The 22877-nt window shown below is 35.8% G+C and overlaps 2 protein-coding genes across 6 annotated transcripts in view; both read left to right on the top strand.

Annotated features, from left to right (window-relative positions):
- dock4 (dedicator of cytokinesis 4) overlaps window positions 1-6088 on the top strand; it is a 59206-nt gene extending 53118 nt beyond the window's left edge. For both annotated transcript variants that reach the window (XM_043228779.1, XM_043228782.1), the window contains 10 exons: window positions 67-243; window positions 1323-1406; window positions 1819-1938; window positions 2629-2756; window positions 2990-3110; window positions 3887-3968; window positions 4120-4229; window positions 4952-5027; window positions 5138-5199; window positions 5279-6088. In XM_043228779.1, coding sequence (XP_043084714.1) covers window positions 67-243; window positions 1323-1406; window positions 1819-1938; window positions 2629-2756; window positions 2990-3110; window positions 3887-3968; window positions 4120-4229; window positions 4952-5027; window positions 5138-5199; window positions 5279-5683 — 1365 coding nt within the window. In that variant the 3' untranslated portion in view covers window positions 5684-6088. The remainder of the gene's footprint in view (window positions 1-66; window positions 244-1322; window positions 1407-1818; window positions 1939-2628; window positions 2757-2989; window positions 3111-3886; window positions 3969-4119; window positions 4230-4951; window positions 5028-5137; window positions 5200-5278) is intronic.
- Window positions 6089-9876: 3788 nt separating this feature from the next.
- The window catches only part of immp2l (inner mitochondrial membrane peptidase subunit 2), a 74754-nt gene continuing 61753 nt past the window's right edge, over window positions 9877-22877 (top strand). For 2 of the 4 annotated variants that reach the window (XM_043228699.1, XM_043228700.1), the window contains exons 1-3: window positions 14031-14125; window positions 14748-14882; window positions 17630-17733. In XM_043228699.1, the coding sequence (XP_043084634.1) occupies window positions 14751-14882; window positions 17630-17733 (236 nt within the window). In that variant the 5' untranslated portion in view covers window positions 14031-14125; window positions 14748-14750. Of the gene's footprint in view, window positions 9957-14030; window positions 14126-14747; window positions 14883-17629; window positions 17734-22877 lie in introns of those variants that run through there. The other 2 variants (XM_043228697.1, XM_043228698.1) reach the window with 2 other exon arrangements.

Below are 22877 nucleotides of genomic sequence, written 5' to 3'. Positions count from 1 at the left end.
ATCCTCATCAAAACAATCATATAAACATAAACAGGCAGATCATAGCCTCGTGTGCTTTCGATACAGGTGGAGATGAGTCCCTTGGAGAATGCCAGCGAGGTGATTGAAAACAAGACGCTGCAGTTGAGGACGCTGATCGCCCAGTGTCAGATGAGGCAGATGCTGAACATCAACCCTCTCACCATGTGCCTGAACGGAGTCATCGACGCCGCTGTCAATGGAGGACTGGCTCGATACCAGGAGGTACGGGACTGGCTGGAGAGCAGGGTCAATCTGCTTCTGGTAGATTAGAGGTGGACTTTGGGTTGCTTGTTATTTCGCTGCCCAAAAACTTGGAGCAAAAAGTATGAGGAAAATTAGAGTGGGGAAACTGCAGAAGTACTACTATATAGTCAAATATTTTATTATTTTTATTGCTATTATTAGCATCATTTTGTAAAATTATTGTATAACTGTGAGTATAACCAATGTAAAATGCAGGGAATCTTATTTTTATTTTAAGTAAAATTGTGCCCAATTACCATTCCAGGAAAAACGATTATATATCAATTAAAATGCATCCTCTGAGTTTTTGATGTTATTTATTAAAAAAATGACACAAGGCAGTCTAAATCATACCGTTTTTGAACTGTTGTGATTGAAATGTTTTGACTCTGTTGATATCTCGTAGCCTTAAACAGCATTAATGGTCTATGAAGTGATTCACTGGTCAGAGCGCACTGACTCCATTTTCACCTTCTTTTTTTTTTTGGCAAGATAAAGGCCAGTGTCTAGCTGTTGTTTTCAGAGAAACCCCTCAAAAGAGCATTCGCTGGATGTTTAATGACTAGCCCACATCCTCACACTTCATAGGACCGTTTGCTGCGCGTATCTCTAACAGTTGCCAAGCAACAGCATGTTGAGCACTGGCCTTTTGTGAGCGTGAGCTTCAGCTAACTCTATTAAAAAGGAAGAGCTAACAGCAGGGGTCCCCCCCGAATCCCAGCATGCACCTCTCTGAACAGATGATGAGTTTACCACAGAGCACTGGGCCCCAGGTCTAGTCACTGGGCTATGAAAGCTGGATCAAAATGTCCCTTACGTATGACAATTAGCATGGTGAGAGTTGTGGAAACGTTCCCCAAGCGTCTTCGTAATGTTGCATCATAGTATCTAAGAAATGAGTAGGAGTGCAGGCTAGTTTAGGGCTCTGAAATGCCTGTGAGACACGCACTGAATTAACGCTGTGTGCGTTTGTTTGTTTATTTATTTACGCTTCTTTTCTTAAAAAGTAGGCTGAATACAAATGATTCATGCATCTCTTTTTGTACTTCTTCACGCAGGCGTTCTTTGCGAAAGATTACATCGCGAATCATCCGGAGGATGGAGAGAAAATCACTCGTCTTAGGGAACTGATGTTTGAACAGGTACAAAAAACAATCATTATTTGGGTTAGTGTTGTGATGTTTATTTAAAATATATTTTAAAATATATTTAAAATATATATAAAATGTATTTTTATTACATTAAGATAAAATGTAAGAATATAAATATATAAATGTATATGCTTGTAAGTATTTCCTAAATATATACTGCATGTGTGTATGTTTATATATACATAATTACACATACATATATTGTGTAAACAAAACCTTTTTTTGGATGTGATTAACCCTTTGACAACACTATTTTAAAGCTAGTAAATATAAAAAAAGTCATAAAATAAAGCCAACATTTATACAAAAAGCACATTTGTAGACATCTTCCTGTTTCGTGCTGTTTATACAAATATTTAGTTTGTTCTAAGAATAATGCAATTTGTTCTCTGACTTCTTGCAGGCACATATTCTGGAATTTGGTTTAGCCGTGCACGAGAAGTTCGTCCCTCAAGATATGAGGCCGTTGCATAAAAAGCTTGTCGACCAGTTTCATGTAATGCGCTCCAGTCTGGGGATACAAGTATGTGTGTTTTTAAACATATAGAGACATATTCACTGGTCTTCAATATTATATCCCAAATGAATATGCATCTTATAAAGGGAAAGTTGACCCCAAAATGAAAATAACAACATGATTTACTCACCCTCAAGGCATCCTCGGTGTATATGACTTTTTCTTTCAGACAAATACATTTAGAGTTACATTAAAAAAAGATGTCCTGGCTCTTCTAAGCTTTATAATGGCAGTAAATGGTGGCCAAGAATTTGTAGTCCAATAAAGCGCATCCATCCATCATAAAAAGTGCTCCATGCCACGTAATAAAGACCTTATAAAGCGAAGTACTGCATTTGTAAAAAAAAAAAAAATATATATATATATATCCATATGTAAATCTATCTAATGATAATGTTAGAATCACATTTAGATTAAGTCCCATCGATGAACGATAAAAAAACATTCACAGCCAATCAGAAATCCCGACCAGTTGGCCATAGCGATATTGGCTCAACCACTGGTGTGATTTTGGGGCGGGGCCACTGTGTTTGTCTGACCAATAGCAGATGAATGTTTGACACACCTGTTTACATAGTACATTTTATTTAGTGCCACTAGAGGCATTGAAATGACATACATGATCTTTATAAACTGTGTTAATGTCGACAGACAATTTGATTAAACACTTATAACAGCCGATATTTTTTTGTTCAGCCTCAAGAGTTTCCCGCTTATGTGCGAGTTAGTCCGCTACATTTTGCAAACGGCAGCCCGCGCACCTGCAGGACCCCCGTACCTAACGCCATCAGCCCAGAGGGAGGCCGGATCGTGGCGAGACGCAGGTTTGCCGTCTTCAAAAATGTTTCTAGCGTAAATAGAAGCTGAAATGCTTTATGGTCAGAGATTAAAAAAATAATAATAATAAAAAAAAGAATTTGTTGTTTGAAAAGTTGAACTCTGAGCCAAGTAGATGCTATTTAGGAATGCTTATGTTTCAGATGGGGTTTGACAGATTGGCAGCTTGAATGCACCCACACGTTTGCTAAATTTATCCTGTCTTTCAATTCCCTTTCAGTCCTCTCAGCTATCCAGCTGTCAACAGATATTCCTCATCCTCACTGTCATCACAGGCCTCAAACGAAGTGAGCAACATCACTGGCCAATCAGAGAGCTCGGATGAGGTCTTCAACATGCAAGTGAGAAATTCAAAGATACTCTCGGTGTTAGGGAGATAGAAAGTTACTAAAGGTAGCGCTATTAACTGTCAGATTTAAACACCCGGTCCATTCATTTAATTAATTCATTTGTTTAATTAATTCATTTTATTTAGGATGAATTTGTGTGTTCAATGCTGTATCTGTCAGCTGAAGATTAAATAAAAAAGTGCAAAATCCGTTCTTTTGCATCGGAAAATGCAGCGCAGAATACATAATATCACTGGTGTCATCTAATATACAGTATTAATATATGTAAATTATGTTTAACAAATTATATATGAACATATATAATACATTTATTTATATGATGTGTAAGTTTATAAATTAAATGTTTTTATGAATATTTATACAGTGTATATATTGTAATTTTTTTGTTTGTTTTCTTAAAAAAAAGCGTGTGGACACACTTATTTTTTTCCAAAAACAAAAATGATGGATTATTAATTAATACATGAATATCATCATGTTTTTGAGGTGGCACAACAACATTACATGTATTAATTTTAATATATTTTTGATTAAATTAGCAGAACAAAACCAAAAATAATTTAATACATTGTATAGTTAAATATCAATTTGTACATGTTTATATGTAATAGCATTATGCACATAATTACCACTTGTTATTCATATTCATATATATAATTTCTATGGTCATTTTTAATGTATCTTAGTTTATTTACTTCATAAAAGAGCAAAAGAATTCTAATAATAAATATACAAGTTCACGAAGCTTATCTGTTGTCTATTTCTAGCCCAGTCCGTCTACCTCAAGTCTGAGCTCAAATCACTCCGGCTCACACAATGTGAACAGCTCTGCCCCCTCCAGCAATAGAGGTGAGTGGATTCAGCAGACTATAAGCAACCCAAGCAGTGCTTACAACGCCCCGCAACATAATTGGTATCATTTTGCAGCATTGCCTCATTTCCTCTGTTATTTCCCATCTTTTCAACTCTCTCACTACGTGCCTTTATTCCTCTTCATTAGCTTCTCCACTGCCGTCTGACAAGCACAAGCACTCCAGAGACAACGCCTGCCTTTCTCCACGGGACAGACTCTGCAGCGGCATGTTCCCTAGCCCACTGGACCCCACACAGGTCAGAGCTCCCCGCCACTCTTTAACAACTACATGTCTATCTCGATGTTCACTGGGAAGTTATGTAGGACGCGGCTTCATTTCTATCCACCAGGAATTAAATATGATAGTTCAAATTCCCATAAACGTACAATGAATGGAGGGTCCCAAGCCACATCTAGACCATAATATATATTTTTTTAAGTTAGGTGAGGAAGTTATTAACCACCTGGCGACAACTCATATGTTGTATTGTTCAGAAACAATTTTTTCAAATTCTGTTCATCAAAGTTTATGGTGTTTTTTTAATGTATTTTTTTTTGTTAATGAAAGAAGACTCTTATACTTACCAAAGCATTTTTATTTGATTGAAAATACAACAAAAAAAAAACAGTAACATGAAATGAAATATTGTTACAAAAAACGTTTCTAAACGCAAATATTGAAATTATTATTTGAAGTCATTTTTTCCCACAGTGATGGCAAAGCATCATTATTTAAACAATAAAGTAAAAAAAACATTACAAAACAATATTTAAACATAATTTAAACATTACATAACAATAAAGTAAAAAAAAATCTCCATGAATTAAATAAAAACAATTCTTAATTGTAATGTGCACTGATGAATCTGTGACAGTGATTAATAAAATAAAATCAATTGTATCTTAGTTGTACTTCTCACAGTGTTCAGTACAGCAGGAACAGATTGACTACTATTTCTGTCTTTTATTTGTTTTTCAGAGGATGATTCCGTTCCAGATACCAGTGGATTCAGCATTACCACGCTGTGAACCCAATCTCCCCACACCTGAGACAGGTACTGTCAGATAACAACCGTTACTCTTCAGTCTCTTATGTACAGCTCAATGACAGGCCTGTTGTTCCTCTGTGTGTGTGTGTGTGTGTGTGTGTGTGTGTGTTAAACAGGATCCCTGTGCAAGAACGTGAGGTCACTGTCTCCCATGCCGTCCGCCCGTTCCCCTCAAAAGGTGACCGGTTCATGCTAAAGTGACTTTGTGTTAATATTTGCTGGTAAGTTAGAGTATCTAATGAGGTTTTGCTCCGCAGTCAATGGTCCCGCCCCTGACGCCCTCCCCGACCGACGGCTTGCCGATGGGGAGCCTGGCGTCTCACTACCCCGCCCGCTCGGGGAGCTACAGCAGCGGGATCTCGTCTCTCAGCCGCTGCAGTGTCTCTGAAACGTGCGGCATCGACCTCCCGCCGCCCGACCCTCCTCTACCCCCCGCCGTCCCCTCAGACATGCCCATTCGGCGAGGCAGCAAGACCCCTCCGCCCTACAGCGTCTACGAGCGGAACAATCCCCGGCGAGCTACTCCGCTGCCTCACAGTCTGTCAGTGCCGCCCAGCACCGATAACCCCAGCCTGAGCGGCAAACCCCAGCTGAACCGCGTGCAGCGCATTAATTCAGAGCCCCGGCACCGGCCCACGCCCAGGAAGGTCTCTCAGCTGTAGCGCGGCGCCGGTAACTTGGACTATGTCGCATTTTCTGCAGCCGTTTGATGTAAAATAACTGTAGGTTATGTATCATAATTGGCAATGTTTTCAAATGCAAGGAGGTGCGTTTTTTGTGGAGGATCGGGAGTGGCGTATAAATAAATCTTTCAAGTCTTACTAATCTCACTAAATTAGTACGTGTCAATAAATAAATCATAATATGTCAATAAATTTGTCAAAAGCAAAAATGTAATTCGGAAGTCATTCGTTTATTGACATATTTCGTGCTTTATTCGTTCTGTATATAAATAATTAAAATCGTTAAAAATGTCAAATAAGTAAATAAATAAATGTAACATAGTCCATTACAAAACACTATTAAATTATAAAAATTATTTATGTATAGACTAGTGCTGTCAAATGATTAATCTCATCCAAAATAAAACTGTTTCTTTACTTAATATATGTGTGTGTACTGTGTATATTTATTATTTATATATAATACACACGCATACATCATATATTTTGAAAATATTTACATGTATTTGTATATCAAATATAAATATATTTAATATATAAGCGTAACATAATTTTCTCAAATATATACATGCATATGTGGGTATTTGTGTATACATTACACAGTAAATAAACACAATACACATACATTATATAAACAAAAACAGTTTGACAGCACTAATACTGACACATTTTATTCAATTTTAATCACATTTCAAATATTGCGTCACTAAATAAATAAATAGTAAATAGACAAATATTAATACATCAAAGTCTTTCGCAAAATGTATTTATATTCTTTTACTTATTTATTTGACACTTTTCATTCATGCTTTATTGATTTATTTGTTTAAACTTTATGTACCATATTTTAGAGTTGTACTTAATTTTTAGAAAAATGTTTTAATTTATTAAGTAATGATAAAATGTGAGTACATTTATTACACTTTGGACTGTGTATTTATTGACATGGTGATTTTTAGTGTTTTATTTATTGACAAAAGATTGATTTATTATCATATGCCACTCTCTGTCCTCCGCGCGTTTCGTTTTTTTAATTTAGCGATTTGTATTCTAAAATCGAAACGAAAGTGAAGCGGAATGCTCCCGTGATGAATGTTTTCCTTTTTCTGTTCGTTAATATAAAGTAGATCATCTTACTTTCATTTGAAAGCTGCATATTTGATGGTTTAGCGACTGCTTACTGGATCGGCTCTTTAGACGCAGTCTGAAGCGCAGCTCAGAATATTGTTCTTCGTCTCGGCGCGGTCCTCCTGATATGCAGTTACGGCTAGAAATGAAATGTACTAGAAAAGCCATGAAGAGATTATGTACGCTTTGAAATGGCATGTAATTTACAGCAAAATCTGAAGATCTGGCAGGTCCATATCCCATTTAGAGCGCTCTGAAACATATTGCTAGCAAGGTATTTTTGATAGAAGTACAAAATCAGTGTTGTACAGTTTTTCTTTCCACACTACAGCAGTTTTTCTGTTTTGGTCTTACACGAACCGAGGCGTACAGCTAGACCTGCGTCCCGTTTTAACCGCTTTGTAACTTTCTGGAATGGCTAAAAGGTGCTACATATTTCTTAGTGTTTGGTTTTTTTCTAATGTAGCCTCGTATCTACCGAAACTGCCTGACCGTTTAAATGTGCCAATGTGATGAAATTGTGTGGTCTCCGAGTATTGTGCCAAAGATGCAAACAGTATTAACTTCTTTGTCAGTGAGAGTAGTTAGGAAAGCTTAACTGAAGTTAGCGTGACCGCTAGTGCTCAACAATGTGCTTCTTAAACCGTGTGCAGAGGCGTAGATCAAGACTGCATGGGGCATGAGCAGTACAAAGCAATATAACCATTGTAGTTTGCAGAGAACGATAGAAACAAACATCATCTAGTTCTGAGATGACTTTTCCCAGCAGCCTGATCCCAAATCAGCTTGTGTCGCCGCAGTCACCTCCAAACAGTATTGGCTAGATCAAATCTGTTTTTCTTTCTCCTTTAGATGTTAAATCTGACAGAACTTTTTCAGATTCAATTTGGGATCTTATTTGGACTCTAGGTTGTAGACGATAAACAGTTTAGGAAATGCTGTGTGGAATCGATGTTCATTTATATTGTTTTACCTTTTCTATTCTTTCATTATTCGTTTTTTTTTTTTACATCGCATTTCCTTAAAAAAAAAAGAAAAAGAAGTATTTTCTCATTTTGTGTGTGTTTTATTTATTTATTTTTTTACCATGGACCATACTAACGACATTAAGACATTCGTTTTTTTCCTCCTAACAAAGCCAACGTGGTCAAACGTTCAGCAAAACAGTCCATTTTAGACATTTACGAAGTTTCATTTCGAAGAAAATTCCAACCCGATCTCGCATGAAGGCGTAACTACGTCACGAAGTGACGATTTGGCTTAAATTCGTACGATGTGAATGTTGTTCGTGAAAAGTGAGCATGAAGGTCCATGCCTGAACATTTTTTTTTTCCGTAAAAAGTAAGCATGAAGGTCTGCGCCTGAACTAACTGAGCGTACGCGAATCGTAACAAATTCATACCAATTAGTCAAAACGTAAAATAGTTACGAATCGCCACGTGAGTGCGTTGCTCCATCCCTTCCTACGAAAGAAAACTTTCCACGCATTGGAGTAAAATTTATAGTAACAAACAGCTTTTTCACTGCCAGCTTAAAGGCCCACAGTTCTTTTAATGAATATCGGATAATAAATATAAATACGTTAAAATGCAACTTCAAAACCCACAGCAGCCTTCGTGAATCTCGGCTGTCAGTTTACGTCACCGATCATGTATAGACAATTGAAATGGTCTGTACTTGATAAAAAATTGTTGTTGGTGAAAATATCCCCTGGGATTTTATTCTATTGATAGATTTTTGTAGATAAGTACAAAGTTCAAAGTGCTGTATTTTTTGGCAACATAAAATATTTGAAGTGTGAAGAACCGACCAAACGTTGGAATGATTATAAATTACTTAAAGATGGGCACCGTAACCGATTCGTTTGTTATCTATTTTATTAACGGCTTTGCTATGTTCTCATATTGCCATGTTATGAGAATTGCTCATTTTCGGCAATCACGTTTTGTAATTTCGATAGATTGCCAATGGTCAAGTCGTAGGACTTCAACTCTAGTCACGCCTGTATTTCTCCTGTCCTTTTCTCTCCTTTCACCCTCCTTTTTATGGATTATACTCTTTCTGTTCAATTTTTTGAACTTGTAAAGTTGTACTTTATATCATACGATGGGATGAAAGTATTCCATATAGCCTGTGTTACAGATTTTGTACAAAAGGTGTTTATATGAAAATGTAACCAGTTCATAGCTTTGAATGTTGCAACTAAAGTTTTTATTTGTAAATGTTGAATATTAACCATCAAACAAATAAAGGTTGATTGATGTAAACTGTGATGTTATGTTATTTATATGTGTATATATATTATGTAGCGTCTCTTGAGTTATCATTATGGGTAGTTAGTATTTTAATGGAAACTTCATTTAGCTTTAAATAACCAAAATGTCTATCTGCCACACATTAATTATATTAAAAACAGTACTGTCGTAATACAATAATGCCATTTTTTATTTTTTTTTATATCTGTGATTAAAAATGCTCTGGATAGATTCAGTCTGTATAAGGGAATGTAATATTTTTTTACATTAATATTTGTAAGTATATTTATTATGAATATAGTGAATATGAATAACTTCCGTCAAATAAATCTCTGGTGGCAAAAAATCATACATATAAAATACGTTACGAAAATTACATGTAACGTTTGGACCACAGACACATTTTCGTAAAATTTAAACATGAATGCCATAATGTATTTTTTCTGTCCAAAGAAAATTCTTCAAAGTTTCTTTCAAATCTCACATACGGAAATATTGCATCATTACTTATAATATGTAAAATAGGCTTATTACTTTATGATTATTTAAATTTTATATGCAGGCTATATGTATATATAAACGCTTTTGACATTCTTTGATATTTTATTAGTAATGTAAAACGGATATTTAGGCTATTTATATACTTCGAAATAATTCTACACCTATTTCATTACGATTCTCAAATATACACTTAGTGTACTTTTACATGTAAATGTAATTGATATGCCAGTCTAAACACACATACACTGTAAAGAAGTTAGCACATGCTAATGCTACGAGTGGGAGTGGGAGGGCTTTAGGACCCGGAAGCAGCGAGCGTGGTGACGTAGTGAACGGAGCGACGTACAGCACGTACATAAAGACATTAGGTGAGTGAATGGACACGCGTCTGCTATCATTGATACTCGGCATGTAGTCCGCAATATTACTGAGGGGTTTACGCTTCACTTTTTCTTATGTATTATAACCGTATGCACCGTTAAGAAGTTTATCACAAAAGAGATGTAGGGAAAAGACGACGACATTTTGTACATTTGCTAATGTAGTACCCGTGTTATTTGTACCGTCGGCTTGTTAGGGGTCAGGCTGTTGCTCAAAACATTTAATTCATTTACCCAGAATACCTAAACTACTATAAATTGTAGTATACTACACAGAATACCGTGTCTCACTATGCAGTGCACTTTACTCGCCCTCTCCACGTCCAGAGTCCAAGTCGTTTATCAAGAATTTTTTTAAACGTTTGATTGTTTTAAGTCAAGACATTTTTACACAAAATTGTATTAAACATGGGAAATCGTAGTTTTTATATCCGGAAGGTTAACTGTACAGCACGTGCTAAATCAACGTGCGATTTAAAAAGGTCAGATAAAGGTTGATTATTATATATATATATATATATATATATATATATATATATATATATATATATATATATTACACACACACACACACACACATACATTTTCTTTCAAGTTTTGGAACTGGCCATAGATGCTCAAAGTTGTTGATGGTTGAAAATGTTTATGCCAACTAGGTAGGCAGCTCAGTACGTTTTGAGACACAGCCATTGCTTGTTTGATGCCCATCTCAGTCACTCAATTCAGTAGTAAAGATCAGTATCTTTTCATTTTTGCCATATAGACTTCATGTAAGGATAAGTGAAGACACTGACATGAAAAGAGGTCATTCTCCCTCATGAATGCTGGCTGAATTTAGTTTCTAGGTTAATTTGTTAACGAAGTTGCCCTTGCGAAGCTGCCCTAATGAATACGATTATTTTGAATTTCTAATCAGTAACTAACTTTGAGGTTTAAAATGGTTGTTTTCATGCACCTGTAATGTTGTCATTTTTGCTAAATTAAAATATTACTTAAAAATGTAAACACTGTTTTATATTGGAGTTATTTTCTATATTGTTTAATTAAAATATTTAAAAATCATTGTTTTGAAACAATTTAATATTTACATTTTTCTTTTGTTAAAAATCACATACATATAATTCCTTTACAAATCGAAAATTATGTAAAAATATTAGTGCTGTCAAACATTAATCACATCCAAAATAAAAGTTTTTGTTTACATAATATATGTGTGTGTGTGATATAATTTGTTTGTTTATATATATATATATATATATATATATATATATATAATATGTGTAAAGTGTGTACTTTTATATACACATACTATACACAGTACAGACATACATATTGTGTAAAGTAAAACTTTGGATGCAAACAACACTAAAAAAATATCTCCTTTTACCCTAATTTTAATGGATTGCATGCGAGGGTTTTTTTCTTGTAAAGTTTTCATTCTATGAAAGATATTCCATGAAGCCTGCCGTTGATTTTTTTTGTACAAAATTTATATGAAAACAGTTTTGTTTTTTTTATTCTCGAATATATACAAATAATCTAACTCTAAATATAGAACAGCTAAAATGTATATTAATGAAAAACTAATAATACATTTGCACGTGCGTGTGTAGCCTGTGTGTAGATGTGTATGTAGTTGTGCGCGAACCTTTGACCTTTAAAAAGTTTTACCATAGGATACCGAGAGTCTTTCTTGTCTGCTGGTCTACAGCTGTCTGCAGCACATCATTAATCTCCCCGCTGCTGTGATGCAGACTAATGGTCAAGCATTCCAGCTGAAATCATACTTACAGGTGCAGACGTTGAGATAATTTAATCAGATTCGGTCTGTCAGCGCCGTGTTGTGAAATGCACGGTTAAAATCGGCCCATGCATCAAGGAAACCGAAAATTGCCTTGTCGGGACTGGAAATCTGTCATTGCGGTTTCAAATTACCCCAAAGCAGCGAGTTCGCTAAGCATTCCTGGACACATTTGATGACTGGTGCAATTAAAATGGTTATGCTCAGGTATGCATAAACAAAGCAACCAGGCTACAGTTTTACATTATGCAGGTGGCATATTTGACAGTATTACTCACAGGATAAATGGGTGAGGACGTATAAACGCGAGGCATATGATAAATCGATCCTGCTGGCATGAGACCACCATGCTCCGTTCCGCAGCTGTATGCAGTGGTCACCTAATATTACCCAGATATTTGCTTTCAACTCTAGAAACGCGTCTTTAATTGGACGCGGCTGCAAAAAAATCCATCCATGTTGCACACCTGCTGTGTCAACCTTGGTTTTTACCGCTCACGCTTTTATTTCTGTCCGCAGCACGTGGAAAATGGTGGAAAATGTTCTCGACACAGAATCTGAAAGCAGCCTTTGATGAAAAATGAACTCGACGCTTTCTTTTGATCACCGCGCACCAGTCCTAGATTCTCCCATCTGCCCGTTTTTAAGAATAAACTATTAGATGCTCCACTTTACGCACCTTTGAGATCCTCTTGGCGTGTGCCAACCGCGTGTAGCCTGAAGTAAAAATATAGGCTTGTGGCTCAGTGGAGGGACGAGCAAAAATAGACGTCTTTGGAAAAAAAAAGGCCGTTGTGTGCGTGATTGGCAGTCTCTCACTGTATGTGCTGGTGAGGGATTATTGTTAGAGGAACCTGACAGCTGCCACTTGGCAGGTCTGCCCAGAACACCATGGATAATTTAGCCGCTCGTTGTCATAATAGTTCATTAGTCGCACTCTTGTGTGAGAAGCAGCTCTTCACCAGCTTAAGGGAATGAATACTTAACACTACACTAGACGCTTCAGAGCAGAGAAAGACACGTGAGAGATGAATATGGTAGATGAAGATGCCTGTTTGCTTTATTAATACATGTTTACATGTTTTGGATCTTACTGTGTTTGATTCAGAAGCTTGCAGGGTCTTTCAGAGATTGTAGTAAAATTGAAGTAAAATTCTGTAACCTTTGACGTTTATTTATATAGTACCTTTCAAAAGCTTGTTTGAGGGGAAATAATTCTCTTTATTCAGCAAGAACGCTACTAAAAAAGCTACTGAATATTATTTTTCACATTTTTCATTTATTAGTTATCAATAATAATATTTAAGAGGTTTTGGACCTTTTTATAATAGTTAAATATAAATTAATTTAGCTTTCGTAATGTATTATTGAGTCCATAGATAAACAGTCAATGCTCAGAACTTATTTGCAAAGTTTTTTTTAAATGCATTTTATTTATTTATTTTATTTTGATTTGATTTTAATCATGTTTTTTATTATGTTATCATGGGTTTATTGTGTTTTTTCAGTGAGTTCGCTGTATTTTGTACTTATTTTTTTAAACAAATCAAAATAACCCAACTGCAGTTTGAGCTTAATTGGAGTGCACAATGAAAATGCTGCTTTAAAAAAAAAAATGTTAAAAACCGATTTCATTTAATTAACTGACCAAATGAACCCAGAACACACCTTGCTTTTTTAGAATAATGAGCTTTGTACAAATCGACCCGGAAGGCGGGGCTTAGAGGAGAAACAATAATGTAAAGTATGTGAGAAATAATGTGTTTTTTGAGCCTTAAATCACAAAAAAAAACTTGCATTACACCGAATACACAAAATATTGTCTTTTTAGCAACATCATATGACCCCTTTAAGCACAGATGTTGATAGACTACACAGAAATGTTGTAATTTGTATTTACTTTGTTAGAATATTACTTCCAGTAATTGTAACTATATCTCACAAGCTTATTCTTTTATGCTTCATCATTCTTTTTTTTTTCACTTTTACCCACTTTTCACTTGGGAATGTCTCATTAAAGAAGTAAAATGCTGTTTCATGCAAAATTGAAATAATCGGTATTTGTATTACATTGATAGTGTTTCCTCGGGTAGCCTACATACGCAGCAGAGAGTCAGGAAGGTGTCTCTTTGTGACCACAAAAGATGTTTTTGTAATTTTCCCAGCTTGAGCCGTATCTGGCTCACAGCAGTGCAACCCTGACAAATCCTGCACTGCGTTATGATTCGCTCAGCACTTTTTTTTTACCCTGCATCTCCCAGATTCTCCGCTAAGTTGTTGTAGTCTCTGATTTCTGAGCCTCCTGAATGCCCTCCTGTGAGCAAATAGCTTCAAGTCCGTCTTCAAGTTCTTACCAGTAAGTCTGCAAAGTTGCTGCCAGAGACCTTGAGGGCTTTTTTGGGAAAATGGCACAACGTTCCTCGTCTTTTTGTCACTGTGGTGAACTCTGTCAAATGAATGAGACACGTAATTGCATACCGTGTACCTCCAAATCAAGCATCACACTAGCAATTAATGGTATTAGAGCAAGCGTGCTCTTGTCAGATTCAATTTCAATGCCTCAGTGGGTTTTTCTGCCCTAATGCGTTGGGTGTACGGAGTTTTGTCATTGCGAATACGCTTCACAGATGGTCACAGATAGGTGCAATTACTAAATTCATTATTAAATTGGCTGCTTTATGAGCGTTTTCTTCTTTTTGACCTCACTAGTCCTTTGCAATTTGACTCAAAACAAGATGGTTCATGCTTAGAGGCATATAGTTAAGCTTTTGATACTTTTGTTCTCTTTGTGAGTTTAGATCATCCAGTATATCCTTGAAACATGTCTTTTTCCTGCGGAGAGACTATTTCTCAATACTTAACAAAGACGTCCATAGTTTGTTGAATGTTTGAATTATTTCTTTGTAAGGTGTTACCAGACCAGAAAAAGACTCTTTGAACAAGCCCAAGGTCATTCCTCTTTCATTCTCTCTCTTCAGGCGATGGCGCAGACAGGCTTTGGGCGAAGATACTTCAAAGCCTTTGTTAGTGGCTTCTTTGTAGCCGTTCCTGTGACGGTGACTGTTTTAGACCGTCTTGCCTATGTGGCACGCGTGGAAGGTGCCTCGATGCAGGTGGGACGTCCCTTTATTACACTTTATGGTAATGTTGTTTTAAGGTATAGTCTAGTTTTGCATTTTTACTCATGTGGGAGATTTTTTTAATCACCTTAATGTTTTGTCTTTACCCATTTTTACTCTTATCTCATTATCTCATTACTTTGATTAATTGTGATTAATCGCAGTCGAAAAAAAAGTATTTGTGTGTAATGTTTACTTAAAATATTTACATTTGTTTACATTTATATAATAAATCTAACATTTTTCTTTAATATAAGCATGCATGCATGCATGCGTATTTATATGTAGATAATAAATATACATCGTGCATGCACATATTATGTAAGCATAAACTTTTTTTTTTTGGTTGCAGTTAATCATGATTAATCGTTTGACAGCACTAATACATACATGCATACAGGGGTTGGACAATGAAACTGAAACACTGGCCAGTGTAGTGTTTCATGGCTAAATTTGACCAGCCTGGTGGCCAATCTTCATTGATTGCACATTCCACATATCAGACATATCAGAGTTCAAAAGAGGACAAATTGTTGATGCACATCTTGCTGGTGCATCTGTGACCCAGACAGCAAGTCTGTGATGTATCAAGAGCCACGGTATCCAGGGTAATGTCAGCATACCAGCAAGAAGGACAAACCGCATCCAGCTGGAGTAACTGTGGATGCAAGAGGAAGCTGTCTAAAAGGGATGTCCGGGTGCTAACCCAGATTGTATCCAAAAAACATAAAACCACAGCTGCCCAACTCACTGCAGAATTAAATGTGCACCTCAGCTGTCCTGTTTCCACCAAAACTCTCGGTCGGGAGCTCCACAGGGTCAATATACATACACACACACACACAAACATATATATATATATATATATATATATCTGATAAGTCCACCTTCACTGTCTTTTCCACATTGGAGAGTTACAGTGTGGAGAAGCCCCAAGACTGTACCACCCAGATTGTCACATGCCCAGAGTGAAGCATGGGGGTGGATGAGTGATGGTTTGGGCTGCAATATCATGACATTCCCTAGATCCAATACTTGTGCTAGATGGGCATGTCACTGCCAAGGACCACTGAGCCATTCTGGAGAACCATGTGCACCCATTATACTCTTGAAGGCGGTGCAGTGTATCAGGATGATAATGCACCGATACACACAGCCAGACTGGTGACAGAGTGGTTTGATGAACATGAAAGTGAAGTTGAACATCTCCTACGGCCTGCACAGTCACCAGATCCAAATATTATTGAGCCGCTTTGGGGTGTTTTGGAGGAGCGAGTCAGGAAATGTTTTCTTCCACCAGCATAAAATAATAGAATAACAATTGTGTAAACATTTATTATGTATTTTTTAATTATATTTTAAAAATGTTATACTGGAAATTCAGATTGATGATTGAGAAGAATTTGAGAATCGATGCATTGAGACAGAAAGCTTGAACTAAATGACAGAAATGAATCAAACTGTAAAAATAGTGCACAATGTACTGTATTAATTTGAAGGAATTTTTCATAATTTTTTACAGCTTATACCTGCATTTTGAACATTGCATTGTGTTAGTGGAAACGTCCACTGCCAGCGCCTTTCCTGCTATTTTACAAATTTATTTCATACAGCTTAGTTTAGTGGCGGCTAAGTAAACTTAATAACCAATAAAAAGCACTTTATATTCACCATATTCACATGCTACTTGTTTTTTGTATTACCATCAAAATAATTGTAACTGCATCGTAAATATTCATTATATTAATTTCCAGCCTCATAAAATAGAAGTAGAGATTTTTATCTCAACAAGCTATTTAAACATTAATAACCTTTTACTTAGGTTAGGACTTTGCATTAAGGCTTAATCAAGCCAAGTTTGCTAAACATTGTACTAATAGCACTAAAACCATGGTGAAAAAAAAACACCTCTAATAATAATAATGAGAGAAAACCGTCTAAAAACACCATGCTCATTTCCTCTCCAAACAGAAGTAATGGTTCATTATGTGCCTAATGAACACTAACTAACCAAAACGGTGTTGTTGTTTTCCTTTTGGAGTCCAGTTTTCTGTCTTGGCTTAAAGTGTTATATATTTGCTAATGGCTTTTCCCGGCTCATCCACGGCATTTGAATCCAAATAAGTCACTCCATGGACAATGCTGAAAGCTGACGCCACTGCAGAATGAGAAAATGTGTCTGAATAAAAAAGATAGAGCGCCCAGCTGTGACAGATAAATTCTCTAGGCGGGAAAGCTCGTCGGGATATTTATTTTAGAAGGACAGATAAGAGATATTTCTGTCAATTATCCCAGCAAGCGTGAAATGGCTCATCGAGATCTCCCTTAATGATTCATTGGAGGCCCGTGTATCAAGTCAGTCGACGACTTGCATGCTTGAGAAGGTTCGTCACACGCAAGTTGTTTGATATACCACCACAAAAGAGTTAAGAGGAAAACAAATAGTCTAAAAAAAAATTCAGTTGTGAACTTAACTTGTAGATGTTATTTTTACCCTTAGGATGTTGTCAGTCGAAAGGATGAATGTAGAACAGAGGCTCTTTTCCAGAACAAAATTAAAGCATAGTTGCTGAGTTTATTCTTAGAGTTGGCTTAGTAGTTTGGGAAGTTTGTGTGGTATGGGGGAGTAAAGCAATAAATCACAGGCCAAAAAGAAAAATTGATAAAACTGAAAGTCTTCTCTAACTTTTGCAGAGTCTTTTCTGCAGCATGTTGACTTGTGTGGTTTGAATCTTTCCCAGCCGTCTTTAAACCCAGATGGAGAGTCGTCACCTGATGTTGTGCTGCTCAACCGCTGGAGTGTGAGGAACTACCAAGTTCACCGAGGGGACATTGTCTCAGTTCTGTGAGTAGCCGCGTTTGTTGCATTTTCGCTATGGGTGGAGCCACAACACTGTAGAAATTTTAGAGGCCAAGTAATTGAAACTTTTTTTAAAATTTTTTACATTTTATTGTGTGTAGTTGTGGTGTGGTGTAAAGTAGGGATGCTATACAGTTAGTGATGCACTATATATTGGTTACCAGGCAATATTTGAGATTTTTTTACATTACTGGTATCAAATGATGTGGCCATCTTCTGATATCACGTCTTTAAAAAACACTAATGATTTAATAGCATTGGTAAATGTAATCTTTAGTCTTGAAATATATATCAATTTATCACACTGTACATTATCACGTTGTGATGACAAAAGTCACTTAGTTTCAGTTTATTTGGATGAAATAGTTTATAGTTAATATAGTCATTTAACGGTTAGCGACCATGACAATAATTATCATCGGCTTATCAATATCGGCTTGAATTATAATATCGGTGCATGTTTAACTACATGTTGATTATTTATTAATTATATTACGGATTTTGTCATTTAATTTGAATGTTTTAATTATTTCAATTTTAATTAAATTTTTTTATATATATATATTCACCTTTGATGCTAGTAATTTAATAATGTGGTTAAATAGAATATTTACAGAAGCAATCTTGTGTTCATATTGCACATTATAATATTGTGTATATGTGTGTTTTAATTTGTTATTAAAAATGTTGACTGTAATGTCGACTGTAGTCTTCTTAATATAAAAGCCTTAATTATCGGTTATCAGCTTCAACATCAAAATAATGATTGGCTTGTGTTGACTGAAATCGATGCAGTTTTAGCATAAATCTTCATTTTTGCACCTCAGCTCTGATGAAATGCTTCAAAATGCTAAAAGAAAGTCAGTCTTTTAGTTGAAATTTGATAGATATGATGTTTTTGTGACGAAACATTATGTTGATGCCAAGCACACCTCTGCTGTTTCACGGGTGTCATACTGAGCCTTCAAATATGCAACGTTTTCAAATCCTTGGTGAAAAATATATTCATTCTGAAAATTGCCACTAAGACGTTCTCCATCCAGATAAAGACATCTGTAGTGCTCAAAATTGCTAATTAGACCATTTTGGTCCCTCTCTAATCTGCCGCAGATCTCCTTGACCTTAAACACAGCTGCTCTGAGTACACTAACTCAAGGGGAATCCTCCTCGGAATAATGAGCCCACTCTGTTTTAAGGGTTACTGTCATCGCGAGTAATTGGTATGGACGCCATCGTCTGATATACTTTAATGTGGTGCTCAACAACAAGAGCCTTTTGACACAGGCCCTGCGGAGGCTATCCAACTAAACTTTGGTTAGGTAACTTCTCTTCACTTTTATGTATGGTCTGTATTTTGAAGCACCAGGGGGAAAGCAAGCATTTATTTTGTCCAGCTTCTCGATCAAACACACACCCCGCTGTTTTCTTTGGCTTTGTGTCTTTGATAGACCAGTATATGGGCTCAGCGCCTTTAGCTGTTCAAATGAGGTTTTGATACTGTGAAACTGAGGGACTTGTACGATTAAAATGTCACCACAGGATGTTTGCATCCTGATCAGAGAGTTTAACATAAATTAATGAAGTAGAAAACTTCAAACAATTCATTAACAGTGGCTAAATTATTAAATTCAAAGGACCTTACCTCGTCTGTCATTTTTATGCCAGTGCTGGATGAAGCAAAATATAATGACTGTTCTCAAGAAGGTTTTCAGAGCTCTGCCTCTGTCTGTCATTGGTCAAACAAACCATTGACTCCGCCCCCAAACTCACACCATTGGCTGAGCTGTGCACTGTTGCTATGCCAGGCTGGGCAGAATTCTCTCTCACAAAGTTTTATCATGTTGTTTATAGTTTTTAACCTGAAATGGCATTTTCTATACATAAAATTACACATATCGTCTTTAAATTGGTATACATTTGTATTTTATATATTTAGTTCCTTGCATTGGAAACAGTGTTGAGAGTGTGGTAAGGCAGATTCAGTCTATCATTACCCAAAGATGGCACTCTTTCCCTGCTGGGAATTCACTGAGCTGGGAACATGCTGTTCATCCTTTGCTAAACTAGTCTGAGGGGAAAAGCTAGCAATGCATGCTAACACTACTGACTTTGAAACTCTTTGTAATGTGATGTATTGACAAGGAAAATGCTAATATTTTGGATGAGCTAGCAAATTAAGATTTTGTCCATCGTTATTATTATTAATATGGTTCTGCCTGTTTGTATTTTATATTTATATAAATAGGTCAACCAAAGTTTTTTTTCATTCCGTCATTATTCACTCACCCCCAGTACATTTAATATTTTATTTTGTGTATATTTTTATAGTGACCCAAGCTCAAAAACAAAAAAAATCCCAAACAAAAATAAAAGTATCTATATTCTATATTAAATCTATATTTCATGTGTAGTCATGTTATGAGCTTCTTATAAAGTTACAAGAGTACAATTAGGTCATTGTCTAATTAAAATGTAGAGTTCTATAAAAAGCAGTGAGATTTCAGTCTCAGAAGTCATTTTTTTCACTTCTTTTATGATATTTCTGTGGTGTTCTTTTCTTTTACCTTTTGTTGTTCTGTAGAAAAAAACTGCATAAATACTGCAAAAAGTCTTCTTTTGTGCTTGAACAACCTGATGGTGAATGCATATTGACAGAGCATTTATTATTAATCTGCTTCTTTCTTTTTTTCACACCAATATATTCAATAACTTTTGTATTTTATATTCATATAAATAGTTTAACCAAACATTTTGTCATTATTCACTCACCCCCAGTACATTTAATATTTTATTTTTATAGTGACCTTGCATGTAAAGCTCAAAAACAAAACAAAAAACAAACAAACAAACAAACAAACATAAAAGTAGTTAATCACATATCTATATTTCATGTAGTCATATTGTGAGGTTCTTATAAGGTTACACAAGTAAAATGAGGTAATTATTCAATTAAAATGTTGAATTCTGTAGATTTCAGCCTTCACAAGTCATTCTTTGACTTCCTTTATGATATTTCTGTGGTGTGCTTGTTGTTGTTCTGTTGAAAAAAGCTGCATAAATACTGCAAAAAGTCTGCTTTTGTGTATAAACAACCTGGTGGTGAATAACGATAATTAGACTATATTTTTTATCTAAGAGTCTTACTATTGTGCTGATTTCGTGAGGACTACCATAAACAGCTGACTCTTTAAGTTTTTGATTTAAATTGACTTTTACCTTTTCTGGGCCGTTTTTACTAAAAGTGTGCAGTATTTTTTGAGCCACACAGCTGCATGATGTACTATTTAGTGCACAACATTTATCCTGCATTTACAAATGCATTTAAATAATGTTTTGATATATTACACATAAAACGTTGGATACTGCTATTTGAAATTATTTACATAATAAAAAGAAACTTTAAATGTGAAAATAAAACCGCCAGTGGGAGACAGCGTGTCACTGTTAATTAGTGAGTCATTGCGATTGAACTGAATCATTCAAACGGTTGATTCATTCAGAAGTAAAACACAGTGTTCCTCGAGGATGAAAAGCAGTGCTGTGGCTGGGCGTGGAAATATTTTTGTTGTCAAAGTAGTGCAAAATGTATATTTTATATACATTTAAATATAAAACATCTAAATTAACTTTTAAAAAAATGGTCATTTTTATAAACGGCACTCTTGCTGTTGATACAAATTAACTATATGAAATTATATATATATATATATATATATATATACATACATTTTATGTCCCCATATCTTCAATTATGTGTTTTTTCTGTAATTTAATAGACTGGGGCCCCGTCTACAGTAGTTACAGTAAAACGGGGTCTGCAGCATTTACAAAAGTCTCAGCTGTTTTGTTGTATTTTTTTTTCATTTAGCAAAATATTGGAAAACGTCAAATCGCATATTGTTATACAATTTTGATATTATCGCAGGCGATATATATCGCACTGCCCTACTTGACAGAGTGTTTATTTTTGAATGATCCATTCCTTTTTACGTTTTTATATTTCTTAAGCGTATGTTTAAACATATATAGATCACATGACCTTTTAAATTGGCACACAACAGTCTAAATTAAATCAGGCACTTCTGCATGCAGTTCAATCTGAATGTGTTTATGCAGTTGCAAGAGTTTTGTTTTCCTCTGGCTGTTTGGATCAAAAGCAGATATAATTGGGACTCATTTCGATGGAGATCTCTGAGCCCACAGAGTAATATCTTATTTAGAGAACATTCCTCATATTTAGACAGCAGTCGATGAGGAAGAGGCTCTGTCAGGGTGTTTTATGCGCACAGAAAACGTTTTGTCATGCTTTCGACGTAAGCAGGGAAAGACTTGGCGATTTTATGAATTGGCATTCAGAGCGATCTGAAAACTAGTTCTTTCACAGCTTTACTTGGTCAGAAGTCACGTCTGTGCATCTGTGACTAAGAGATTTAGAGAGCCAAAACATTTAGTCCTTTTTGAAAATTTCCAAACATTTACAAACAGCCAGAGGTCGCGAAGGAAACGCAAGAAATAAAAAATGATTGTTCAGACTAGAAGCATTGACAGAGGACAAAAAGAGCAGATAAATGTCCATTGATTCACAGCATGCCTGTCAATTTTCCCACTCTTTTCTGAGCCGCTTTGAAGTGCGCCGGGCAGAAAATGGGATCTCATCGGGGCTGGATTGGGTTGAGAGTAATTAGCCATCTACATGGAAACCAGTTCAGCTCAAGCGTCCTCGGAGAGAGGTTTCGTGGAGCCCGACTCGCATTCGGGGAAATTTAGCATTCAGCTCAGGCTTTGAGGTGAACCAAGGCTTCTGTGCTTTTAGTAGCAGTATGTTTCTGCTTCCATAGACAACCTGCTCGGGTGTTAATGTGGTGGCCAGAAACACGTGATGGTGGCAGTTTTTTAGGTTGTAAAAAAATGCATGGGAAAAAACATTTTCAAAAAGTACAGAAAACACCTTGACAACTTGCCGCATGGAAAACCTAACCAGTGCTGCTTTATCTTTGAATAATTCTTTTTTTTTTGATAAATACCAAACAAATGTATTATTATTAATAGTAACCATGGACTTGGTATATAAAATACCAATGATAAAATATTTAATTAACACGGAAAGCTATCATGGGTACTTATAATAT

This window comes from Puntigrus tetrazona, chromosome 25 (genome assembly GCF_018831695.1).
Source record: "Puntigrus tetrazona isolate hp1 chromosome 25, ASM1883169v1, whole genome shotgun sequence".
In the NCBI taxonomy this organism is placed as follows: Eukaryota; Metazoa; Chordata; class Actinopteri; order Cypriniformes; family Cyprinidae; genus Puntigrus; species Puntigrus tetrazona.
The sequence above is the reverse complement of the archived record's forward strand: the minus strand, read 5'-3'. Positions and strand labels throughout refer to the sequence as shown.